The 26,308-nt window shown below is 42.4% G+C and overlaps 8 protein-coding genes across 8 annotated transcripts; 4 read left to right on the plus strand and 4 right to left on the minus strand. All coding sequences in view use genetic code 12, as the record gives it.

Annotated features, from left to right (window-relative positions):
- Nucleotides 1-506: 506 nt before the first annotated feature.
- Nucleotides 507-3,236, plus strand: REP1 (Rep1p; the record flags this gene model as incomplete). Its single annotated transcript, XM_064918350.1, has 1 exon — nucleotides 507-3,236. The coding sequence occupies one exon, from the start codon at nucleotides 507-509 to the stop codon at nucleotides 3,234-3,236; it is 2,730 nt and encodes a 909-aa protein (XP_064775520.1).
- An 81-nt stretch (nucleotides 3,237-3,317) lies between these two features.
- On the plus strand, nucleotides 3,318-4,103 carry RJT20DRAFT_127682 (uncharacterized protein). The gene has a single exon (XM_064917057.1). It carries the CDS (start codon nucleotides 3,729-3,731, stop codon nucleotides 3,957-3,959), a length of 231 nt encoding a protein of 76 aa, XP_064775521.1. The 5' UTR covers nucleotides 3,318-3,728; the 3' UTR covers nucleotides 3,960-4,103.
- Nucleotides 4,085-5,312, minus strand: RJT20DRAFT_127683 (MARVEL domain-containing protein). The gene has a single exon (XM_064917058.1). It carries the CDS (start codon nucleotides 4,836-4,838, stop codon nucleotides 4,251-4,253), a length of 588 nt encoding a protein of 195 aa, XP_064775522.1. The 5' UTR covers nucleotides 4,839-5,312; the 3' UTR covers nucleotides 4,085-4,250.
- Nucleotides 5,313-6,000: 688 nt separating this feature from the next.
- Nucleotides 6,001-7,594, minus strand: POT1 (acetyl-CoA C-acyltransferase). The gene has a single exon (XM_064920017.1). The coding sequence runs from the start codon at nucleotides 7,324-7,326 to the stop codon at nucleotides 6,085-6,087; it is 1,242 nt and encodes a 413-aa protein (XP_064775523.1). The 5' UTR covers nucleotides 7,327-7,594; the 3' UTR covers nucleotides 6,001-6,084.
- A 1,338-nt stretch (nucleotides 7,595-8,932) lies between these two features.
- Nucleotides 8,933-9,412, plus strand: RJT20DRAFT_40447 (uncharacterized protein). The gene has a single exon (XM_064920019.1). It carries the CDS (start codon nucleotides 9,096-9,098, stop codon nucleotides 9,369-9,371), a length of 276 nt encoding a protein of 91 aa, XP_064775524.1. The 5' UTR covers nucleotides 8,933-9,095; the 3' UTR covers nucleotides 9,372-9,412.
- RJT20DRAFT_40446 (uncharacterized protein) lies at nucleotides 9,413-10,224 on the minus strand. Its single transcript, XM_064920018.1, has one exon. It carries the CDS (start codon nucleotides 10,024-10,026, stop codon nucleotides 9,454-9,456), a length of 573 nt encoding a protein of 190 aa, XP_064775525.1. The 5' UTR covers nucleotides 10,027-10,224; the 3' UTR covers nucleotides 9,413-9,453.
- Nucleotides 10,225-10,839: 615 nt separating this feature from the next.
- RJT20DRAFT_127688 (uncharacterized protein) lies at nucleotides 10,840-12,363 on the minus strand. The gene has a single exon (XM_064917059.1). It carries the CDS (start codon nucleotides 12,275-12,277, stop codon nucleotides 10,949-10,951), a length of 1,329 nt encoding a protein of 442 aa, XP_064775526.1. The 5' UTR covers nucleotides 12,278-12,363; the 3' UTR covers nucleotides 10,840-10,948.
- Nucleotides 12,364-15,836: 3,473 nt separating this feature from the next.
- Nucleotides 15,837-17,124, plus strand: RJT20DRAFT_2022 (pentapeptide repeat-containing protein; the record flags this gene model as incomplete). Its single annotated transcript, XM_064919262.1, has 2 exons — nucleotides 15,837-17,078; nucleotides 17,104-17,124. The coding sequence occupies 2 exons, from the start codon at nucleotides 15,837-15,839 to the stop codon at nucleotides 17,122-17,124; spliced, it is 1,263 nt and encodes a 420-aa protein (XP_064775527.1).
- Between the last annotated feature and the right edge of the window lie 9,184 nt (nucleotides 17,125-26,308).

A 26,308-nucleotide genomic window follows, 5' to 3' on the forward strand; every position in this document is an offset into this window, starting at 1 on the left:
CCACTGTTTGGTTTTGCTCCACCAATTAACGTGCTGCTGCTTCAACTTGCCAATACTGGCCTACTAACCGCATCACAATCGCAAATATATCATCTTCACTTGTCTCACAATATATCTATATAAATATAAATATATTTATATATATATATTTATTAGTCCTCCCATTGTCTCCCATCCCATTACGACACCTTTCCTTCTCGCTACGAACAAGTCTCGCTACGATCTGCTCCCCTCCTACCCTTTCTCCACTAGCCACCTTGCACATCTACGCACTGCACCAGCCTCAAGGCTTCCCCGGTTATTTTTTTTCTCTCCCTAGTTCCTGCCAACACTACCGGGCCCCACCAAATTCCTCGCTATTCTCACCAAGTGGTTCTTTCTTTGTCGCTACCACTAGTGGGACCAAGTTTTATCACGACAATTGATCCACCAGTTTGGCTGACAATTAGCATCCAAACTCAGGCAAAAGTCCCCTGTGGCTCCCCCGCAACTCGGCCTCCATCACTATGAACGACTCCAACTCGTCGTCTTCCAAAGACCGCTTGGAAGATCTAGCGTCTTTGTTCCTACCGGACATCTTACATCCTATTCAGTCCAACTCACACACACCATCGGGCGGAGGAACAGCCAATAATGCCAGCTCCAACAGCTTGAATAACCCCAATTCCGTTCCCACGGGGTCGTCAACGTCCACGGTGGTGAAACAAGAGGTTTTTGACTCGATATCACCCGAATTCAATCTCTTACGAAGAGATAGTCTCAACAGTCATACCAATACTCCGCCGACAACCAACTCCGATGGCTCAGCTACGGCACCGAGAAATACCAGTAACGCCAATGTCAATGCCAATAACAGCGCGAACGCTTCGGCCGGTCAGGTCACCACCGCTTCGTTCAACGACTTTCTTCATAACAACAACTTCATCAACAGCACTAGTCAGCTGGCAATGCTTGGGCAAAACTTCACGTCCCCATTATCGAACACCATGGGATCGCTGAACCAGGAGGGCTTATCAGAGCTCCAGAACCAACAAACTAACATACAGTCGCTGTCGAATCAGCAACTTCTTTCCAACCAATCACAACAATCACAGTACCAGCAGCAGCTTCAGCAATCGCAGCAACCTGGACATGTAAACCACTATGCTGGATTTATACCGTTTGAAGCTTCGACGGGTATTGCTCTGTCCATACAGCTGCACCACCATCAAAACCACATGTCAATGTTCCTGGTGAACCCTCAATTTAATGGAATGTATCCCAACCAACAAGGATCTGTTCAGAACCAACTGCCGCAACCACAGGTTGGCTACAACCAGTTCCAACAGCAGTATCCACAGCTGAGTTTGCCAGCATCTTCATCGGGCAGCTTCATTAACACAATGGGTTTCAACAGAACTCCCAATAATGAAATGAATTGGCTCCAACAAGGCTCGTTTGATAACTATTTGGGCAATTCATCTGGTGGCCAAAACATGAATGGATACGGAAATAATAGCGCAAATGCCATTCAGTATGGATCTATGAAAGATAATAATATCGATATGGCTATGCAATATGCCCAGCAGCTGCAACAGCAGTCGCAGCAGCATCAACAACAACAGTTTGCGAACGCCTCGTTACCACACCCATCTTCTAATGTAGTCGAAGACCCTAATAAAGAGCAATCTCCTCCAAAGAAGAAGAAGCTCAAGGCAAAGAAGATTAAAGATATTATCACTTCAGAGTACCAGATTGACTACAAGCCTGCCAAATTACGCAGGCTTTTAGATTTCAAAAAATTCGACACATTCAACCGCAAAAGCGACTACACTATTGTCGATAAGGATAATAATGAGATCACTATAGACTTCAACGGGTTTTTAAATGGAAGATTTATCACTAATGATAATGACAATATCTATTACCTTTTAACCAAAAAGAAAATGGATACTGATGACGTGCTAGAGAACCCAGAAGTATTAAATGAATTGAAAACAGAGGACCCAAGAGTCATTTCATGCTACAGAAGGAACTATATCCAAATAGCGATGAATATGAACATCCACGGCTTCAAAAATGGCGATTCGAAATTGCTCAAATTACAAACAAGTGAATATGGCTATACGATAACCAGAGTCATCAAATACTTCAAGATTGAAATTCTGGCCAATATATCCAACAAGGGTAATGTGCCGATATTCATCAAATCCAAGAAAGCCAAGGATAAGTCGAAGGACGCAAAGAAAGCCTCAATGGGTGCCGCCTATGAGTTCAAGGAGGATTTAGCACAACCTTCCTTTATTAACACGCGTGAGCATATTGTGACTCTCAATGATGACACAGCTATAGAAAATGGACAAATTGACAAATACTTCGTGATAAAGAAGATTCAGTTCAAAAATGCTACACCTAATAATGGTAATCTTGCTTTCCAAAATTATTACCACTTGAAAGTAAAGTTGAGCTGTGTTGTGGCCGATTTGTATTATGATGACTACGTGGATGATGAAATGAATAATGGACTTAACGGTAATCAAAATAATCAGTCGGATAACAATGAAATTGCACTCTATGAGCTAGTTAGTGAGCCTATTACAGTCAGAGGAAGAAATCCTAGTTTTTACGCTGAGAGAAAAGATATCCTTATCAAGGGTCGTTCAAGCACATCTAAAAAATCATTTAAGAGTGCTGGTAGAACAACTAATACAGATGAAGATGATGAGGATGATCAAGACATGAATCTGGGTCTCCACAATGATGAATTGAAAGATGATGAGGATGAGGATGATGACGACCCAGTAGCCAACAAAGAAGAAAATGATTCCTCGTCAGCCGCTGAAGAAGATGAAGAGTCAAATAATGATGATGGTGGTCAAGAACAACCTCAACATGGAAATAGCCAGACAAGACAACAGCAAAATGATTCGAACTACAATAATAATGGATCACAAGGTAGTAGTAGCAATAGTACTAACCTCAACAATGCCAACAACCAATTACAAACCCAGAATAAAACGTCTGTGTCCCCTCTAGCATACAACACTGCCAGCCAGGCAACCATGGACTTGAATTCGGGCAAGAAGTACAAGTATTTCCCGATTTCTAATGTATATTACCTACCACCAATTAATGTCGTCTACTTTCCGCATAGAGCACACCAAGATCAAGCTCAAGGTCAAAAAGAGGGAACCGATACACAGATAGAGCAAGTTGTGAATGAGAGAAGAAAGAGTTCCAATGTATACTTCAAATAATAAAAAAGTCATGATATATAATAATTTGTACGTGAATAATATGACTATGTATTATGCTGCAAATCATATTTAGAGTTCAAAGCCCGTGCAATGATAAGTCCGCTCAGAAATGAACCCGAGCTAATAGAAAGGACATTTCATCCCGTAAAAAAAAATTCTATTACCGTCATTATTAGCCATCGCAGAGAAAGGCACCAAATTCCTATTTGAGATCGTTGCCAAGTGATAATTATCCTAATGATAATTCGGCGTGACTCACTCGGCAAATGATGTCTTAAACTCTTTCCCGAAGCAATCGTAGCCTGTCGGGCTTCGCACGAAGTCCACTGGCCCCACGAATGAACTCTAATTAGTAAATTGACCCATTTCTGATATGTAGGGAATTTCTTTTCCTATGCACCATTCTCCAAGAATCGCGCTAACAATCAGGTATTGGCTACTGTAAGCGAATTAGTTGTACCAGGGAATGTAACCCCTAACCTTTGCGAATGGATGTTGCACTCGCTCGAGCTCTACTTCTTGTTGTTTTACATTTACGGTGATGTCACACACCATGCATTTGCCACCCCTGACCATCACCTGTGTCCCTTGTTATCTGTATGCGTTTCTTGTTCTTCTCGATGCAAAACACACATCTCTGGCTGCAAATTGCATAACCTCGATTGTTCAGTGCGTTGTCACATGATAGACAATGAACCCAACTGTGAACCCCACCCTGTATAATAGTGGATTAGACTAGTTAATTACACCAATACACCGAACACGCCGATATTTACGACGGAAGTAATAGCTAATTTGTGCATTAGGTTGATTGACCATGGTAAAAATTCTTGTTTCAGTGGAAATGTAATGCAAATAAGATTTTAGATACAATGCTATGTAACGGAACCAAAGAGATTATTAAAAAAAAACATGAATGCGCTGATTTTAGAAATAAGCATTTGATTATGTGCATAGCGAACCGGGAATATGTAACAAGTAGAAACTAGTTTTAGGAACTCTAAAAACTTCCTCTTATACACTCTTCGGTGATAATTTAGGTGTTCCGAAATTGTCGTCTATAGAGCTTTCGTCTGATTCACTAATTGCGGAATCGAAATATACACTTAGAGGTAATAAATGCCCTCTTTCGAATACGGCTTGATCAGACAGTAATGGGAAAATTCCGTAAATTAGTAGTACAATGGTGTCTACAGTAAAAATCAACCAAATTAAACCTGTTGTCACTATCAGTGCTTTTCCAAGTTTGCATCCCTCGAAGATATACTTATGCAATTGTTTGTCTACATATCCGTACTCAATGCATGAAACATTTACGAAATCATGAAGGTACAATGCAAAACTGAGTACCCATAGACCGAAAAAGGTGACTTGAATACCAACAATTCCCATTAACCCTCGTTTACTGTGAACAATTATGAACAGCCTTATAAGTGAATACACCAAACTCATGAGCGAGACGGTTAGCGAGTATATTGCTACAGCATAGACATAGTCTACGGAGTATATTATGCCTGCTGAGAATCCCAACACTATGATTGCGAATAAAATAAGGAAGTTGTGGGCTACGCTGGTGACGATTGTGCACCAGTAGTTAACCATTTCATTAAGAAAGGGCTTTCAAGTGTACGGCAGAGCACCACGCCACCACCACCATCAGTGGTCTCCATTGCGGAATCATCATTATTATATACCCCTGGCCCTTCAATTGTCTTGCCCTTCGTTCTCCACCATTCGTTCCTGTGATGCAAATTATTAATACTGTATAGAAATTATCGCTATAATCTGGACGTAAAGCCGTGCTATCCTTCTCTTATCTAAAGGGTGTGTCCAACGACTGCCAAATAATAAGATGGTGGGATGGTGTGTATTGATAGAAAATAGTGCAGCGAGTGTTCATTTGAAAGTTCTCCACTGTGTAATGTTCTGAACTCAATCTTGAAAATTGCCCTTTTTCGTACAAAATTAGCGTATTAGTTATCACTGTGAGGGTGGTGTTTTCCATAGGAGAGAATAATTGCCGTTCCAACTAGCCTAATCTCTTCTATTTTTCAGGAGGATGATTTATTCATGTGGAACAAAATTAATAATTATAGCAGTATTTTCACAGAAAGATGCCAGCTAAAGCCTTCTTTAATTCAATTTTCTTCAAATTTTCCCAAGTTTTCCCACTAAATTAAATAAAGTGTTAAATAGTTTACGAATTTCGTTGATGAGAATCCGATTTCTTCACCCCGATGATTTACACATACTTCTTCTCTGGACAGCCTTTTTCTTACGAACCTCATAAACCCTGTGGAATTATATTAACTTGTTCATTCTCTGTAGAAGGAATCCCCCTCCTAACGCCTTAGGCGACTCGTCAATTCACCCCCAGTAGCTTTGATTCGTAAATGCCTCCCCACTAATGACCTCCTTTTTTCACTCATACGGCACAAATGAAGACCACCGTAAATGAAACTCTCAAATGTGGGGTTGAATATTTTCACTTGCCCATTCCTACAAGCAGTGCAGAAGCTTATTTGTTATAGTTGGGAATAAAATAATTTTGCAATAAGATAAGAGTTTATAAGGCTGCTTAGCGGGTATTCTGCAACACAGTTTATTGCACTGAAACGACCTTGCCTCATTGGGTGCAATAACTGGTTTTGCCGATTACCTGGAAGCCTACATTGATAAAGTAACCCATTTATAATACTGGTATATCTATCCGTCTCTATTATGTCCATAATAATAGAATATAAATACATATCTAAATTGAATTACCTTTGAACATTGAAATTTATTTAGCGTAAGAAGGTTTCAGTCAACGAAACATAGAACTATATGATGTAACTATACATTTTATTTACTCCTTGATCAAAACAGCAGCGGCACCCATACCAGTACCGATACACATAGAGGTCAAACCAAACTCACCCTTCTTCAACAATCTCAAGATAGTGGCAAATTGTCTGGCACCAGTGGCACCCAATGGGTGACCAAGAGCAATGGCACCACCGTTAGGATTCAACTTCTCCTTTGGAATCTTACAAGCCTCAGCGGAGTAAAGACATTGAGCAGCGAAAGCCTCGTTGACCTCAAAAACAGCAATGTCATCAATAGTCAAACCAGTCTTAGATAAGACAGTTGGAATAGCAACAGCTGGACCAACACCCATGATTTCAGGTGGGACACCAACAGCAGAACAGAGAACGAACTTACCTTCGATTGGATAACCCTTCTTCTCGGCTAAGGATCTTCTCATCAAGAGAACAGCAGCTACACCGTCGGAAACTTGGGAAGCGTTACCGGCATGGGTAGTACCAGTTGGCTTGAAAGCTGGCTTCAACTTACCCAAAGATTGGGCACTGACACCCTTTCTTGGACCCTCGTCAGTGTCGACGATCTTCTTGATGTAGGTAATGTTGTCGTCATCGTCTTCCTCCTCGATAACAGTCTCGATTGGCAAGATTTCATCCTTGAAAGCACCAGAGCTGACGGCACGCTCAGCCTTTTGGTAAGACTCAGCAGCGAAAGCGTCTTGCACATCTCTTGGGATGCTGTACTTCTCAGCAACGTTCTCGTTGGTGATACCCATAGGAATAAGACACTTTTGCATACCATCGTCCTCTGCTAAACGCTTGTCAACCTTTGGCAAAGCGTCAGCACCGTAGTTAAGAGACATGGATTCGGCACCAGCGGCTAAACCACAGTCGATTTCACCGACCTTGATCTTGTTGGCTATTTCAGAAATGGCCATCAAACCAGAAGAACATTGTCTGTTGATAGCAATGAAACCAGCGGTGTTTGGGATACCAGCAGCCAAACAAGCACCTCTGTGTTCAGAAGCACCGGCGGCTCTGTTCAAGACGTTACCACAGGCAACGTCCTCAATGAGGTTAACGTCGATGTTAGTCTTCTTGATGAAAGCCTTAAGGAAGGTAGCCAAAAGGTAGTCGGATCCGACGTCCTTGAAGGAACCTCTACCACCCTTGGTAAGAGCACTTCTGTAAGCAGCGACAATGACAACGTCGTCTGGGTTCTTTTGCAAGAGAGCTTGCTTAGAAGATGGGTTCAACTGACCGCTTAATTGGTTGAGTCTGTCCATTATGTAAGTTGTAAGATGTATGAATAATAAATAAGAATAGGTGTAATGCTGACACGGATAGTGATTCTAACTGGTAGATAACTAATCTATGGCGGTAACGTATAAAACAGGTTATGAAAAACACTAAACAATCCAACTGAAAATCTCCAGAAATGATTCCCCTGGGAATTTGCTTCGATATATATATTCCCCCAGAATTTTCCTCCTGGTCAACCCAGAACTCCCAACTCTGACAACATTCGCTTGTGATATGCCCTTCTTTGCAGTCTCATTCTTACTGCCACTAGTCACCACCAAGCTGTCTCCGCAATTTAGTGAGGGCAAATCCGAGGCAACGATGAGAAAAGGTCGTGCGTGGCGGCTCTGGGGGTAGACCGAGGCAGAAGGGGAGGGATGTGACATTTTGGCTGGTGACAAGAGTGTATGGGGACGACGGATATTACTGAAACTGGGTAAAATCTTGGGGGACAGCGGCGAGTGGACGTGGTACAGATAAATTTTATTTCCTGCGGGTGCATGATTTGAGACAGGTTCCCAGAAACACAAGCAGCGAGGTGTGGGATATAGCCCAATTTCCAACGACAAGCAGTCAGCTGGTGTCGTTACGAACCACGGTACATAGACGTCGGTAGCGTCATCATTTTCGAGTGCCACTAAAAAGAATATCATTCAGACCAGTGTTTTTTTTTTCATTACCTAGGGCAGCATTTGCTTCCCCCAGCCTGCGGCTGTAAGCGAGAGGGGCCGGATATTCCCCATAGAAAAATGGGTATAGTATTGAACTGGGTCTTCAAAGAATTAATTATTATTATTATTAATGGCTCTTACTACATTATTAATAACGACCCAACCGCTCGGCTTCTCGAATACCATTGGTAGCCCTAACATATTCAAAATCCGATGCTCCACTTATGCGTCAGAAAACTGACCGTCTACCCCAGAAAATCGCTTTCCTGTTAGCGGCTGGCGGCGGTTTGTCAACGCTCAGACACTGCAATTTTTCACTCGCTCGGTCTGGCATCAGATCTGTGTACGGCCGTAAGAGGCCAGAGTCATTCCAAGACCTTCAAGGTCATGGTTCTGAATCGAGTAATAGTATTTATATAACATCGAACATTCTGGACACTCTCGTGCATTCGATTTCTCTCTCACTAGCCACTTTTGCAATCCATGAAACTGATCATTCCTATAATTGTTTTAGCATTTGACAAATTGATTATACTATCTATGCTTAAAAGATATGCCCTGTATATGAACTGCCCAAGAGACAAAAGTTCTCTAAGCACGTGAGAAAAATTCTTTCAGATTCCCCTTGACTTTCACTGCTTCCGTGGATGTGAAAAATTCGTAAAGAGAAAAGAGAGGATCTCTCGGGAATGGTGCACGACCACGCGGATGGTAGCGTTGTTCGGTGGTTGATTTTCTTCTTCTTCTTCTGAAACATCTGATTATATAAACTAGGCTAGTAACAGTATAGAATATTACGTAATCTCAGCCATTCCTACTACCAGTGAACCTAGTTGTAGGATGCCTTTAAAGGGCTTGAATTTTTTGTATTAGCCTGTACCGTATTATATGGATATGTATAAGCCTGGGTAAGTAGAGAATGCATAAGGAGAAAGTTACAAATCTGGAACGATTCGCAAGTATTTGCTTACCAGGCATTAATCTACGATATCGGTTAAAGTTAACTCTTTTTGCTATCATTAAAAGAATCCTTATATTTCATGATCACTTGTAAGATCATGTGACCTATTGGGTAATTCACTATGATTGCTGTGGTAAGTCTTTCTACACGAAGTCGACGTTGCATTTTATCAATTCCATCACCAATCATGAGTTTGTGTAGGATACAGGCCGACCTTCTTCTTATCATGTTCTTTACCTTTGGAATCATATCTAGTTCATACACATGGTCTCTTTCACCTTATAACAACTTCTGGAATCATTTCCACAAGACACTTTTGTATTATACATTGTCGTTAGCTGTCTATATGCTTTTATGTCTTGCGTTCGTTTGTAATACTACTATCTCTCGACTTTAATTGTGGGTGAAACTCATTACTCTCATGTAATCTCTTCAAACACTAGGGTTCATCGACAGATTTTCTCTCATTAACCATTCACCTAAGACTCTCTTTCGAAGGAGAATATTCCAATAAAAGGCTCTACGTTGTCTGGTCTTCCTTCGGGGCATTTTCCTCTGAAGATTAAAGTTGGTAACTCTTCTTCTTCGTACTTATCCTCTCCATCATCTTCCTCTTCTTCCTCTGCGTTGGCGTCATCGCTCAAACCGTCATCCTTCAGTTTATGACCATTGCTGCCCAAGGAACCTTTCTCCGGTTTAACCTTGTCCAGTGACTTTCCATTATTCGTTTTGCTTTTTTGGTCATCCTTACCCTTGTTAAGGGTGAATATCTTGGTAAAATCGATTCTCAACATGCCCTCATCATCTACTACTACGTATAGCTTGTACTTCTGGTCTATTAAGTCGTTGGAGTCGTTGTAATGTATGAGTCCCTTGGTGGACCCGGTAATCAATCCCATTGTGGATCCGATGCCCATGAGGTTGGTTCCGTTGATCTTGATGTACAATCCACTCAACCCGAAGGGAGAGCAGTGAATTTCCAAATCGCATTCGTTGGCGTATTGGAAGCTGATCTGCAGCAGCGTATCCTCGATTGTAGTGGTACCTGACATTCTCAATTTACTAGATGATTCTTGTCAGTTGGGAGTACTCTATTTAGTGGTTTCGTTCAATACACTTTGCCCGCTTTTGCTACAGCCTCCTTACTTTTCTTAAGAGATACAACTGCAAACCGTGATGATGTATTTCTTTCTATGAGCGCAGACACTTGTTCTTATATACATCCAAACTGCACCACCGAGTTTCTTATGCATGTATTACGCACAACAAATAACTGTCTATTATAATATTGGTAGAGGTATTATTGGTACCATTAGTGACTATCAATAATTATAGTAGATATTATATAATCCACTGTTCCCGAACAAGGGAATACATGAATGTGCAGACAATCTCGGGAGAAGCACGACTCTTGGAGTCAAGAACGACTGTGGAATCTGGTTACCTAATATGGAAAAGTCACGTGATAACAATAGATTAGAAAAAGCCGCTTGGTTCCTTAGTAAAATGGTATTTAAAAATATGGTATTTTGTGGTAATGGTGGTTGGGGCAAACTATTTGATAAAGTTGAAAAAAATCAGCCAAATTGTGAAGAATTCCCGATTTATATAAAAAGTCTACTGGAATATATGGATTAAGAACGTAAACGAACGAGGCACTATAAGATTCTTAATGGTATGTTTTTATTGAAATAAATTGAAAAAAGTCATATAGAAAGTGATTTCGATATGAATAGCCAAAATATTGACAATTATCGATTAACATAAGAAGTCTATTGGAATAATACATGGATTAAGAAAGTAAACAAGCAAGGAACTATAAGATTCATAGTGGTTGAAAAAAATTGAAAAAGATTATATAGAGTGATTCCAAATTTCGGTATGAATTTGATGGGTATGTAGAAGAAAATTGCATTAGTTCATTATATAGATTAGATTCGTACATAGATATAAACATTTAAATCCCGAAGGCTATTACTGTCTCAACTGTGCCTTCAACGAGTCCACATTCTTCTGCCAGGTCTTGAAGTTTTCTTCCTCAAGGCAGAACGATCCAAGATTGTTGGTGATCCAATTAATCTTCACCAATATGCTAGGGGTATCAAATTCAAATCTATTAAAATTCAGTACTATGTTCTTCTCGGTTTGTCTGTATTCCTTGGTCAATTTTACCAAGGTTAACTGGTCTTCCGTATCCTTTCCATATTTCACAATTAAGTTTGTACTGAAATTGTTGGGTATCGAAATAGTCAATTCCAGTTGGGGGTAATCTATAGGAACTGTAACCATCACATCGACTGACTTATTTTTAGTCCAGTACAGTGGTATTCTTGTAAAATTTGAACCTTTGACGATTGGAATAGTGACTTTATAGCGGCTTTCTTGTTGTGATTTCTTGAACAACTTCACGCTTTCCAGTCCGAGCTTGCTTAACATCTCCTCTATGTATGCATTTCTCCCCTCTATTACCTCCTTGGCTACTGTGAGCAGAACATGCTGTTGCGTAACCTCTTGCTTGACCACAGGTTTTGAAGCCGGCTTCTCTTCAACTGCTGTCTTTTTCTTTATGGTTTTGACGAATTTAATGGTCTCCCGCTTCTCCTGTTTCAAGAATAGTTCTAAGTATTTATCTAAAGTGTATACCAAGGAAAGCAAACCACTTCCATCCACCAATTCGATTTCCTCGTCTGTAACTACTCCACGAGCAATATCAGCAATCCTTTTAAAACCACGCTCGATATTGACTCCGAAACCTCTGGGTATTTCTTCATTTAATACCACTATTGTCGGCGTTTGTGTCTTATCTGCTGGGTAGTTGGGGGGAATGCTTATGTTCAACTTCAACTTAGCGAGATCGAAAGGAAAATCAGGATCCGATGGTTTAACAATGAATGAGATGTACAAGATAGACTCTGGCTGGTGTTTAACAAACTCTAGCAAATATTTTTGTAAATACGACAATCTTTCACAGTTCTTGTATTGGTTCTTGAAATGCATTGGGTCATTTTCTTCTTTCTCTTTCACTTGTTCTATTATGCTTCTCGTAGCCACCCCATTAAGGGTTACCGGCTTGAACTTCTTTATCAACTTGGAGACTTGAAGAAACCTTGCATCCGATGTGGGGTCATTCCTACTACTTTTGCTCTTCGGCTTTCTTGTTCGAACAGACTGATTCTGTCCTGATGTCTCACCATCTCCACGAGCTCTATTACGTATTCTAGTGTTACTTCTTTTCAGCTGTTTGTTACTGGAGTTTTCTCCTGTCGGCACTGGTCTTTCGTGTAAACTCTGTTCCGCTGACATTGTAGCTTGTAACTCTAATCTATCGTTATCCAAGAAGAAGAAACATATGACTACTCTTTTAAAACCCTACTTTTTCTGATTATTAGTCATTTTTTCGGCTGAGAAAAATTGTGTTCCAAAAATTTCTAACGTTTTTTTTTTGCAATCTAATAAGTGTTAGGAATAAGAATAACGATGAATGGAGATATGGTATGGTTCTAGTGGAAGGAGGGTGAGCTGGCAGGAAGGTTTGTTCAAAGCATTCAACTTAAAGTAAAACAACCTTTTGCATCAGTAAATCCTGCTATCTTGCTTCTCAGACTTGGATCAACTTGTATTGTTTCTTGGTGTTATTTGTATGGCGGTTGTGAAAATTCACAATGAGACAGATGGTGCCAGTTATTTGAGAATGCAAACACAGGATTACTTCTACATGGAAATAATATAAATCAATGTCTAGAATTAAAATAAACTAAAATAAACTAATAATTGCAAAGATGCTGCCAGCAAAAGGATGTAATCTTATCAAAAAGATAAACATTTTGGTCAGCCATCAAACGTTTTTGAAATAAATTCTATAGTCAATGACAACAATGCCCAATCAATGAATAAAATATAATACGAGGAAATAGAAAAAAGCATGTTTGAAAATTTTGAATAAATTCCCGAGTAGGAATGATTAGCACAACTTTTAAAGTTCAAATAGTTGGCCATCATAAGATCACACATCTAAATGTGATTAAGAAGTGAAAATTTAGACTGGGTCTAAAATCAAATAAATAAAACCGTCACCAAAACTAGGACGATTACAGATGAAGAAGATTTCAGAATTCTTCCTGAGGAGTTTTCAAGGGTGTTAGGAATAGGTGTGAACGATGCGTCTGTTCCTGAATTAGTAGTAGACGCATCGGAAGGATCACTTGGTGAGGTGCCGTTCAAGAGAATAGATGGATCGGCATCTCCTGTTTGCTCAGAAGCACCTGAAGTGGATGGGTTAGAACCATTCTGTTCAGAAGCATCAGATGGATTGGATGAATTGGATGGATAGGCTGGATCAGTTGGATCAGTTGGGTCAGATGGATCAATAGGATCGGCTGCACTAGTTGGGTCAGATGTTCCAGTAGGATCGGATGAATCAGATGGATCAGATGGAGCAGATGGATCGGTAGGTTCGGCTGCACCAGTTGGGTCAGATGTTCCAGTAGGATCGGATGAATCAGATGGAGCAGATGGTTCAGATGGATCAGATGGATGGGCTCCACCAGTTGGGTCAGATGAATCAGTTGGATCAGATGGATCAGATGGATCAGATGGATCAGATGGATCAGATGGATCAGATGGATCAGATGGATCAGATGGATCAGATGGATCAGATGGATCAGATGGATCAGATGGATGGGCTCCACCAGTTGGGTCAGATGAATCAGTTGGATCAAATGGATCAGATGGATCAGATGGATCGGCAGAACCAGTTGGGTCAGATGAATCAGTTGGATCAGTTGGATCAGATGGATCAGATGGATCGGCTGAACCAGTTGGGTCAGATGTTCCAGTAGGATCGGATGTTCCAGTAGGATCGGATGAATCAGTTGGATCAGATGGTTCAGATGGATCAGATGGATGGGCTCCACCAGTTGGATCAGATGGATCAGATGGATCGGCTGAACCAGTTGGGTCAGATGTTCCAGTAGGATCGGATGTTCCAGTAGGATCGGATGAATCAGTTGGATCAGATGGTTCAGATGGATCAGATGGATGGGCTCCACCAGTTGGGTCAGATGTTCCAGTAGGATCGGATGTTCCAGTAGGATCGGATGAATCAGATGGATCAGATGGAGCAGATGGATCGGTAGGTTCGGCTGCACCAGTTGGGTCAGATGAATCAGTAGGATCGGATGAATCAGTTGGATCAGATGGTTCAGATGGATCAGATGGATGGGCTCCACCAGTTGGATCAGATGGATCAGATGGATCGGCTGAACCAGTTGGGTCAGATGAATCAGTTGGATCAGATGGATCGGCAGAACCAGTTGGGTCAGATGTTCCAGTAGGATCGGATGTTCCAGTAGGATCGGATGTTCCAGTAGGATCGGATGAATCAGTTGGATCAGATGGAGCAGATGGATCAGATGGATGGGCTGCACCAGTTGGATCGGATGGATCACTTGGATGAGTTGGATCAGACGAACCTGGCGCTAGGGAGACATTAGAGTCAACAGTTGAAGAAGATGTGGACTCACTAGAATATTCAGTGATAGTAACACAAGATCCCCTATGGCAAACGGTCAGTACTTGGCTGGATCTAAATGTTTCTGATTCAGATTCAGATTCAGAGACATGACTTTGAGTAGTTCCACCCTCCGTATTGGTTGGGTTAGAGATATCGCTGTCAGTTAAAGATGACAATCCTGGCAAGTTCGTAGAAAGCAGCTCCCCACCACTAGATGCCGTAGAGTGCTCTGTTCCTACCAGAGTTTGAGAACTAGTATCTCCAATGCTTGAAGACACGGAATTCGAATCATCAGAGGCTTCTGATGAAATTCCTGTAGAAGTAACTCCCTCAGTGCCGACGATAACAGATGTAGTAGTGTACCAACTTCCATTAGAATCCGTGGAAATGATCACGTCACCAGTTACGACTGATTCGGAGCCATCTGACAAGGTTGTAATGAAAGTCGTTGTGTACTCAGTAATGCTGATATCTAAACTTGAAGTCACTTTTACAACTGAATTAGAACTTACGGCACCGCCCTCGATTGAAGTGTCACTGAACGACGACAACGTAGACACTGCACCTGTTGATGATGGTGCTTCTATGATAACAGTATCAACTCCTCCAACAGTATCAGTTATGGTAATAGTAATAAATTCAGTACCTGTCCATTTAGATGTTACAGTTGTCACTGAATTGGATGGATATGCCACAATTATAGTATCAGTTCCTCCAATGGAATCAGATTCGGTGAGAGTAGTCACATCTGTACCAGTCCAGGTTGACGTCGTAGTAGTCTGAGCATTCGAAGGATATTCAATTACCACGGTGTCAGTACCTCCAATCGTATCAGTTAAGGTAATAGTGAGTATATCATGTCCCGTCCATGACGAGGTCAGCGTTGTTTGGACATTAGAAGGATATTCAACAATAACAGTGTCAGTTCCCCCAATAGTATCTGTGATTGTTACTGTCACTACATCTGTGCCCGACCATATAGCTGTACGTGTTGTCACTTCGTTGGCAACTGTTGGGTATACAATGGTGTCAGAACTCAACGAGCCCATTGATGCCACACTAGAATTTTGGAATCCACTCCAAGTTGGACTAAATAAACTGCTCGAACTGACAATTGATGGAACTTCAACTAAAACAGTATCGGTTCCTCCTATGCTATCACTTAAAGTTAAGGTGATAGTATCGCTTCCAGTCCAAGTTGACGTCGTTGTACTTTGAGAATTCGATGGATACATTACAATTACTGTATCAGTTCCACCTGCGGTATCTCCCAAACTCACTGTAGTCGTTTGCAAACCACTCCATACAGTAGTTATAGTAATCGCAAAATTGTTAGCTGATGGTACCTCTATGACAACGGTATCTGTACCTCCAATCCTGTCGGATATCGTTACTGTACTGACGAAAGATCCAGTCCATGTCGATGTAATAGTATTTTGGGAATTCATTTGCGCCGAAGCACTGGATTCCCTGCTCGTGCTACTTGTATCAGTAAAGCCTGAATATGCACCAGAATCGGAACTCAGTCGATCAGATGTTGGCTCAGAACTCAATGGATCAGAACTCAGTAGATCAGATGTTGGTAGAGAACTCAGTGAATCAGAACTCAGTGGATCAGAACTAAGTGAATCAGATGTTGGTTCAGAACTCAGTGGATCAGAACTCAATATATCAGAACTCAGTGGATCAGATGTTGGATCAGAACTCAGTGAATCAGATGTTGGTTCAGAACTCAGTGGATCAGAACTCAATATATCAGAACTCAGTGGATCAGATGTTGGATCAGAACTCAATATATCGGAACTCAGTCGATCAGATGTTGGCTCAGAACTCAATGGATCAGAACTCAGTAGATCAGATGTTGGTAGAGAACTCAGTGGATCAGAACTCAATATATCAGAACTCAGTGGATCAGATGTTGGATCAGAACTCAATATATCAGAACTCAGTAGATCAGATGTTGGTAGAGAACTCAGTGAATCAGAACTCAGTGGATCAGAACTAAGTGAATCAGATGTTGGTTCAGAACTCAGTGGATCAGAACTCAATATATCAGAACTCAGTGGATCAGATGTTGGATCAGAACTCAATATATCGGAACTCAGTCGATCAGATGTTGGCTCAGAACTCAATGGATCAGAACTCAGTAGATCAGATGTTGGTAGAGAACTCAGTGAATCAGAACTCAGTGGATCAGATGTTGGATCAGATCTCAGTGGATCAGATGTTGGCTCAGAACTCAATGGATCAGAACTCAGTAGATCAGATGTTGGTAGAGAACTCAGTGAATCAGAACTCAGTGGATCAGAACTAAGCGAATCAGATGTTGGTTCAGAACTCAGTGGATCAGAACTCAATATATCAGAACTCAGTGGATCAGATGTTGGATCAGAACTCAATATATCAGAACTCAGTGGATCAGATGTTGGATCAGAACTCAGTGAATCAGATGTTGGTTCAGAACTCAGTGGATCAGAACTCAATATATCAGAACTCAGTGGATCAGATGTTGGATCAGAACTCAATATATCGGAACTCAGTCGATCAGATGTTGGCTCAGAACTCAATGGATCAGAACTAAGTGAATCAGATGTTGGTAGAGAACTCAGTGAATCAGAACTCAATGGATCAGAACTAAGTGAATCAGATGTTGGTTCAGAACTCAGTGGATCAGAACTCAATATATCAGAATTCAGTAGATCAGATGTTGGTACAGAACTCAATGCATCAGAACTAAGTAAATCAGATATACGTGGATCATCACTAGAAGGACCAGAACTCATAAGGTCATTCAATGGATATTCAACAACAACGGTGTCGGTACCACCAACAGTGTCTGAAAGAGTCACCGTGGTGATTGAATCACCAGTCCATGTCGATGTCAATGTCGTCTGAGAATTCGATGGATATTCAACAATAACGGTGTCGGTACCACCCACGGTATCAGATAAAGTTATTGTCGTGATAGAATCTCCAGTCCATGTTGAAGTTAACGTAGTCTCAGGGTTCGATGGGTATTCCACAACAACGGTGTCGGTACCACCCACAGTATCAGATAAAGTTACTGTCGTGATAGAATCTCCAGTCCAAGTAGAAGTTAACGTAGTCTGAGAATTCGATGGATATTCAACAACAACTGTGTCAGTGCCTCCAACTGTACCAGATAATGTGACTGTAGTAGTCTCAGTTCCGGTCCAGATCGATGTGGTGGTAGTCTCAGAGTTGGATGGATATTCAACTATCAATGTGTCAGTACCTCCGACGGTGTCGGAAAGAGTCACAGTAGTGATCGAATCACCGGTCCAGGTCGACGTCAATGTAGTTTGCGAATTCGAAGGATATTCTACTATCACAGTATTCGTTCCTCCAAGAGTATCCGTCACTGTAGTAGAAGTTACCTCAGTTCCAGTCCAAGTAGAAGTCACTGTGGTCTCAGCATTTGGAATCTCTTCATAAACAGTATCCGTACCACCATAGGTGTCCTTGATAGTAGTAGTTGATGTGTCTGTTCCAGTCCAGAATGAACTTATAGTAGTTTGGGCATTAGCTGTGGAAGGGAACTCGACAACAACGGTATCTGTTCCTCCGAGAGAATCACTTACTGTGTAAGTAGTTATTGTCGTACCAGTCCAGATGGTGGTAGTAGTGAATTCCGAGTTTGATGGATACTCTACTATCACAGTGTCGGTACCACCAACAGTGTCTGAAAGAGTCACAGTGGTGAGACTAGCACCGGTCCATGTTGACGTCAATGTAGTTTGAGCATTCGAGGGGTACTCAACTACAACTGTATCAGTTCCTCCAATACTATCTGACAAGGTGACTGTAGTAGTCTCAGATCCGGTCCAGAACGATGTTGTAGTAGTTTCCGGGTTCGATGGATATTCAACTACAACTGTGTCAGTGCCTCCAACTGTACCAGATAATGTGACTGTAGTAGTCTCAGATCCAGTCCAGATTGATGTCGTGGTTGTCTCAGGGTTAGATGGATACTCAACAACAACGGTGTCGGTACCACCAACAGTGTCTGAAAGAGTCACAGTAGTGATCGAATCACCGGTCCATGTAGAAGTTAACGTAGTCTCAGGGTTCGATGGATACTCTACTATCACAGTGTCGGTACCACCAACAGTGTCTGAAAGAGTCACCGTGGTGATTGAATCACCAGTCCATGTCGATGTCAATGTCGTCTGAGAATTCGATGGATATTCAACAATAACGGTGTCGGTACCACCCACGGTATCAGATAAAGTTATTGTCGTGATAGAATCTCCAGTCCATGTTGAAGTTAACGTAGTCTCAGGGTTCGATGGGTATTCCACAACAACGGTGTCGGTACCACCCACAGTATCAGATAAAGTTACTGTCGTGATAGAATCTCCAGTCCAAGTAGAAGTTAACGTAGTCTGAGAATTCGATGGATATTCAACAACAACTGTGTCAGTGCCTCCAACTGTACCAGATAATGTGACTGTAGTAGTCTCAGTTCCGGTCCAGATCGATGTGGTGGTAGTCTCAGAGTTGGATGGATATTCAACTATCAATGTGTCAGTACCTCCGACGGTGTCGGAAAGAGTCACAGTAGTGATCGAATCACCGGTCCAGGTCGACGTCAATGTAGTTTGCGAATTCGAAGGATATTCTACTATCACAGTATTCGTTCCTCCAAGAGTATCCGTCACTGTAGTAGAAGTTACCTCAGTTCCAGTCCAAGTAGAAGTCACTGTGGTCTCAGCATTTGGAATCTCTTCATAAACAGTATCCGTACCACCATAGGTGTCCTTGATAGTAGTAGTTGATGTGTCTGTTCCAGTCCAGAATGAACTTATAGTAGTTTGGGCATTAGCTGTGGAAGGGAACTCGACAACAACGGTATCTGTTCCTCCGAGAGAATCACTTACTGTGTAAGTAGTTATTGTCGTACCAGTCCAGATGGTGGTAGTAGTGAATTCCGAGTTTGATGGATACTCTACTATCACAGTGTCGGTACCACCAACAGTGTCTGAAAGAGTCACAGTGGTGAGACTAGCACCGGTCCATGTTGACGTCAATGTAGTTTGAGCATTCGAGGGGTACTCAACTACAACTGTATCAGTTCCTCCAATACTATCTGACAAGGTGACTGTAGTAGTCTCAGATCCGGTCCAGAACGATGTTGTAGTAGTTTCCGGGTTCGATGGATATTCAACTACAACTGTGTCAGTGCCTCCAACTGTACCAGATAATGTGACTGTAGTAGTCTCAGATCCAGTCCAGATTGATGTCGTGGTTGTCTCAGGGTTAGATGGATACTCAACAACAACGGTGTCGGTACCACCAACAGTGTCTGAAAGAGTCACAGTAGTGATCGAATCACCGGTCCATGTAGAAGTTAACGTAGTCTCAGGGTTCGATGGATACTCTACTATCACAGTGTCGGTACCACCAACAGTGTCTGAAAGAGTCACCGTGGTGATTGAATCACCAGTCCATGTCGATGTCAATGTCGTCTGAGAATTCGATGGATATTCAACAATAACGGTGTCGGTACCACCCACGGTATCAGATAAAGTTATTGTCGTGATAGAATCTCCAGTCCATGTTGAAGTTAACGTAGTCTCAGGGTTCGATGGGTATTCCACAACAACGGTGTCGGTACCACCCACAGTATCAGATAAAGTTACTGTCGTGATAGAATCTCCAGTCCAAGTAGAAGTTAACGTAGTCTGAGAATTCGATGGATATTCAACAACAACTGTGTCAGTGCCTCCAACTGTACCAGATAATGTGACTGTAGTAGTCTCAGTTCCGGTCCAGATCGATGTGGTGGTAGTCTCAGAGTTGGATGGATATTCAACTATCAATGTGTCAGTACCTCCGACGGTGTCGGAAAGAGTCACAGTAGTGATCGAATCACCGGTCCAGGTCGACGTCAATGTAGTTTGCGAATTCGAAGGATATTCTACTATCACAGTATTCGTTCCTCCAAGAGTATCCGTCACTGTAGTAGAAGTTACCTCAGTTCCAGTCCAAGTAGAAGTCACTGTGGTCTCAGCATTTGGAATCTCTTCATAAACAGTATCCGTACCACCATAGGTGTCCTTGATAGTAGTAGTTGATGTGTCTGTTCCAGTCCAGAATGAACTTATAGTAGTTTGGGCATTAGCTGTGGAAGGGAACTCGACAACAACGGTATCTGTTCCTCCGAGAGAATCACTTACTGTGTAAGTAGTTATTGTCGTACCAGTCCAGATGGTGGTAGTAGTGAATTCCGAGTTTGATGGATACTCTACTATCACAGTGTCGGTACCACCAACAGTGTCTGAAAGAGTCACAGTGGTGAGACTAGCACCGGTCCATGTTGACGTCAATGTAGTTTGAGCATTCGAGGGGTACTCAACTACAACTGTATCAGTTCCTCCAATACTATCTGACAAGGTGACTGTAGTAGTCTCAGATCCGGTCCAGAACGATGTTGTAGTAGTTTCCGGGTTCGATGGATATTCAACTACAACTGTGTCAGTGCCTCCAACTGTACCAGATAATGTGACTGTAGTAGTCTCAGATCCAGTCCAGATTGATGTCGTGGTTGTCTCAGGGTTAGATGGATACTCAACAACAACGGTGTCGGTACCACCAACAGTGTCTGAAAGAGTCACAGTAGTGATCGAATCACCGGTCCATGTAGAAGTTAACGTAGTCTCAGGGTTCGATGGATACTCTACTATCACAGTGTCGGTACCACCAACAGTGTCTGAAAGAGTCACCGTGGTGATTGAATCACCAGTCCATGTCGATGTCAATGTCGTCTGAGAATTCGATGGATATTCAACAATAACGGTGTCGGTACCACCCACGGTACCAGATAAAGTTATTGTCGTGATAGAATCTCCAGTCCATGTTGAAGTTAACGTAGTCTCAGGGTTCGATGGGTATTCCACAACAACGGTGTCGGTACCACCCACAGTATCAGATAAAGTTACTGTCGTGATAGAATCTCCAGTCCAAGTAGAAGTTAACGTAGTCTGAGAATTCGATGGATATTCAACAACAACTGTGTCAGTGCCTCCAACTGTACCAGATAATGTGACTGTAGTAGTCTCAGTTCCGGTCCAGATCGATGTGGTGGTAGTCTCAGAGTTGGATGGATATTCAACTATCAATGTGTCAGTACCTCCGACGGTGTCGGAAAGAGTCACAGTAGTGATCGAATCACCGGTCCAGGTCGACGTCAATGTAGTTTGCGAATTCGAAGGATATTCTACTATCACAGTATTCGTTCCTCCAAGAGTATCCGTCACTGTAGTAGAAGTTACCTCAGTTCCAGTCCAAGTAGAAGTCACTGTGGTCTCAGCATTTGGAATCTCTTCATAAACAGTATCCGTACCACCATAGGTGTCCTTGATAGTAGTAGTTGATGTGTCTGTTCCAGTCCAGAATGAACTTATAGTAGTTTGGGCATTAGCTGTGGAAGGGAACTCGACAACAACGGTATCTGTTCCTCCGAGAGAATCACTTACTGTGTAAGTAGTTATTGTCGTACCAGTCCAGATGGTGGTAGTAGTGAATTCCGAGTTTGATGGATACTCTACTATCACAGTGTCGGTACCACCAACAGTGTCTGAAAGAGTCACAGTGGTGAGACTAGCACCGGTCCATGTTGACGTCAATGTAGTTTGAGCATTCGAGGGGTACTCAACTACAACTGTATCAGTTCCTCCAATACTATCTGACAAGGTGACTGTAGTAGTCTCAGATCCGGTCCAGAACGATGTTGTAGTAGTTTCCGGGTTCGATGGATATTCAACTACAACTGTGTCAGTGCCTCCAACTGTACCAGATAATGTGACTGTAGTAGTCTCAGATCCAGTCCAGATTGATGTCGTGGTTGTCTCAGGGTTAGATGGATACTCAACAACAACGGTGTCGGTACCACCAACAGTGTCTGAAAGAGTCACAGTAGTGATCGAATCACCGGTCCATGTAGAAGTTAACGTAGTCTCAGGGTTCGATGGATACTCTACTATCACAGTGTCGGTACCACCAACAGTGTCTGAAAGAGTCACCGTGGTGATTGAATCACCAGTCCATGTCGATGTCAATGTCGTCTGAGAATTCGATGGATATTCAACAATAACGGTGTCGGTACCACCCACGGTATCAGATAAAGTTATTGTCGTGATAGAATCTCCAGTCCATGTTGAAGTTAACGTAGTCTCAGGGTTCGATGGGTATTCCACAACAACGGTGTCGGTACCACCCACAGTATCAGATAAAGTTACTGTCGTGATAGAATCTCCAGTCCAAGTAGAAGTTAACGTAGTCTGAGAATTCGATGGATATTCAACAACAACTGTGTCAGTGCCTCCAACTGTACCAGATAATGTGACTGTAGTAGTCTCAGTTCCGGTCCAGATCGATGTGGTGGTAGTCTCAGAGTTGGATGGATATTCAACTATCAATGTGTCAGTACCTCCGACGGTGTCGGAAAGAGTCACAGTAGTGATCGAATCACCGGTCCAGGTCGACGTCAATGTAGTTTGCGAATTCGAAGGATATTCTACTATCACAGTATTCGTTCCTCCAAGAGTATCCGTCACTGTAGTAGAAGTTACCTCAGTTCCAGTCCAAGTAGAAGTCACTGTGGTCTCAGCATTTGGAATCTCTTCATAAACAGTATCCGTACCACCATAGGTGTCCTTGATAGTAGTAGTTGATGTGTCTGTTCCAGTCCAGAATGAACTTATAGTAGTTTGGGCATTAGCTGTGGAAGGGAACTCGACAACAACGGTATCTGTTCCTCCGAGAGAATCACTTACTGTGTAAGTAGTTATTGTCGTACCAGTCCAGATGGTGGTAGTAGTGAATTCCGAGTTTGATGGATACTCTACTATCACAGTGTCGGTACCACCAACAGTGTTTGAAAGAGTCACAGTGGTGAGACTAGCACCGGTCCATGTTGACGTCAATGTAGTTTGAGCATTCGAGGGGTACTCAACTACAACTGTATCAGTTCCTCCAATACTATCTGACAAGGTGACTGTAGTAGTCTCAGATCCGGTCCAGAACGATGTTGTAGTAGTTTCCGGGTTCGATGGATATTCAACTACAACTGTGTCAGTGCCTCCAACTGTACCAGATAATGTGACTGTAGTAGTCTCAGATCCAGTCCAGATTGATGTCGTGGTTGTCTCAGGGTTAGATGGATACTCAACAACAACGGTGTCGGTACCACCAACAGTGTCTGAAAGAGTCACAGTAGTGATCGAATCACCGGTCCATGTAGAAGTTAACGTAGTCTCAGGGTTCGATGGATACTCTACTATCACAGTGTCGGTACCACCAACAGTGTCTGAAAGAGTCACCGTGGTGATTGAATCACCAGTCCATGTCGATGTCAATGTCGTCTGAGAATTCGATGGATATTCAACAATAACGGTGTCGGTACCACCCACGGTATCAGATAAAGTTATTGTCGTGATAGAATCTCCAGTCCATGTTGAAGTTAACGTAGTCTCAGGGTTCGATGGGTATTCCACAACAACGGTGTCGGTACCACCCACAGTATCAGATAAAGTTACTGTCGTGATAGAATCTCCAGTCCAAGTAGAAGTTAACGTAGTCTGAGAATTCGATGGATATTCAACAACAACTGTGTCAGTGCCTCCAACTGTACCAGATAATGTGACTGTAGTAGTCTCAGTTCCGGTCCAGATCGATGTGGTGGTAGTCTCAGAGTTGGATGGATATTCAACTATCAATGTGTCAGTACCTCCGACGGTGTCGGAAAGAGTCACAGTAGTGATCGAATCACCGGTCCAGGTCGACGTCAATGTAGTTTGCGAATTCGAAGGATATTCTACTATCACAGTATTCGTTCCTCCAAGAGTATCCGTCACTGTAGTAGAAGTTACCTCAGTTCCAGTCCAAGTAGAAGTCACTGTGGTCTCAGCATTTGGAATCTCTTCATAAACAGTATCCGTACCACCATAGGTGTCCTTGATAGTAGTAGTTGATGTGTCTGTTCCAGTCCAGAATGAACTTATAGTAGTTTGGGCATTAGCTGTGGAAGGGAACTCGACAACAACGGTATCTGTTCCTCCGAGAGAATCACTTACTGTGTAAGTAGTTATTGTCGTACCAGTCCAGATGGTGGTAGTAGTGAATTCCGAGTTTGATGGATACTCTACTATCACAGTGTCGGTACCACCAACAGTGTCTGAAAGAGTCACAGTGGTGAGACTAGCACCGGTCCATGTTGACGTCAATGTAGTTTGAGCATTCGAGGGGTACTCAACTACAACTGTATCAGTTCCTCCAATACTATCTGACAAGGTGACTGTAGTAGTCTCAGATCCGGTCCAGAACGATGTTGTAGTAGTTTCCGGGTTCGATGGATATTCAACTACAACTGTGTCAGTGCCTCCAACTGTACCAGATAATGTGACTGTAGTAGTCTCAGATCCAGTCCAGATTGATGTCGTGGTTGTCTCAGGGTTAGATGGATACTCAACAACAACGGTGTCGGTACCACCAACAGTGTCTGAAAGAGTCACAGTAGTGATCGAATCACCGGTCCATGTAGAAGTTAACGTAGTCTCAGGGTTCGATGGATACTCTACTATCACAGTGTCGGTACCACCAACAGTGTCTGAAAGAGTCACCGTGGTGATTGAATCACCAGTCCATGTCGATGTCAATGTCGTCTGAGAATTCGATGGATATTCAACAATAACGGTGTCGGTACCACCCACGGTATCAGATAAAGTTATTGTCGTGATAGAATCTCCAGTCCATGTTGAAGTTAACGTAGTCTCAGGGTTCGATGGGTATTCCACAACAACGGTGTCGGTACCACCCACAGTATCAGATAAAGTTACTGTCGTGATAGAATCTCCAGTCCAAGTAGAAGTTAACGTAGTCTGAGAATTCGATGGATATTCAACAACAACTGTGTCAGTGCCTCCAACTGTACCAGATAATGTGACTGTAGTAGTCTCAGTTCCGGTCCAGATCGATGTGGTGGTAGTCTCAGAGTTGGATGGATATTCAACTATCAATGTGTCAGTACCTCCGACGGTGTCGGAAAGAGTCACAGTAGTGATCGAATCACCGGTCCAGGTCGACGTCAATGTAGTTTGCGAATTCGAAGGATATTCTACTATCACAGTATTCGTTCCTCCAAGAGTATCCGTCACTGTAGTAGAAGTTACCTCAGTTCCAGTCCAAGTAGAAGTCACTGTGGTCTCAGCATTTGGAATCTCTTCATAAACAGTATCCGTACCACCATAGGTGTCCTTGATAGTAGTAGTTGATGTGTCTGTTCCAGTCCAGAATGAACTTATAGTAGTTTGGGCATTAGCTGTGGAAGGGAACTCGACAACAACGGTATCTGTTCCTCCGAGAGAATCACTTACTGTGTAAGTAGTTATTGTCGTACCAGTCCAGATGGTGGTAGTAGTGAATTCCGAGTTTGATGGATACTCTACTATCACAGTGTCGGTACCACCAACAGTGTCTGAAAGAGTCACAGTGGTGAGACTAGCACCGGTCCATGTTGACGTCAATGTAGTTTGAGCATTCGAGGGGTACTCAACTACAACTGTATCAGTTCCTCCAATACTATCTGACAAGGTGACTGTAGTAGTCTCAGATCCGGTCCAGAACGATGTTGTAGTAGTTTCCGGGTTCGATGGATATTCAACTACAACTGTGTCAGTGCCTCCAACTGTACCAGATAATGTGACTGTAGTAGTCTCAGATCCAGTCCAGATTGATGTCGTGGTTGTCTCAGGGTTAGATGGATACTCAACAACAACGGTGTCGGTACCACCAACAGTGTC

This window comes from Scheffersomyces xylosifermentans (assembly GCF_036884685.1).
Source record: "Scheffersomyces xylosifermentans strain CBS 12540 chromosome Unknown RJT20scaffold_3, whole genome shotgun sequence".
NCBI lineage: Eukaryota > Fungi > Ascomycota > Pichiomycetes > Serinales > Debaryomycetaceae > Scheffersomyces > Scheffersomyces xylosifermentans.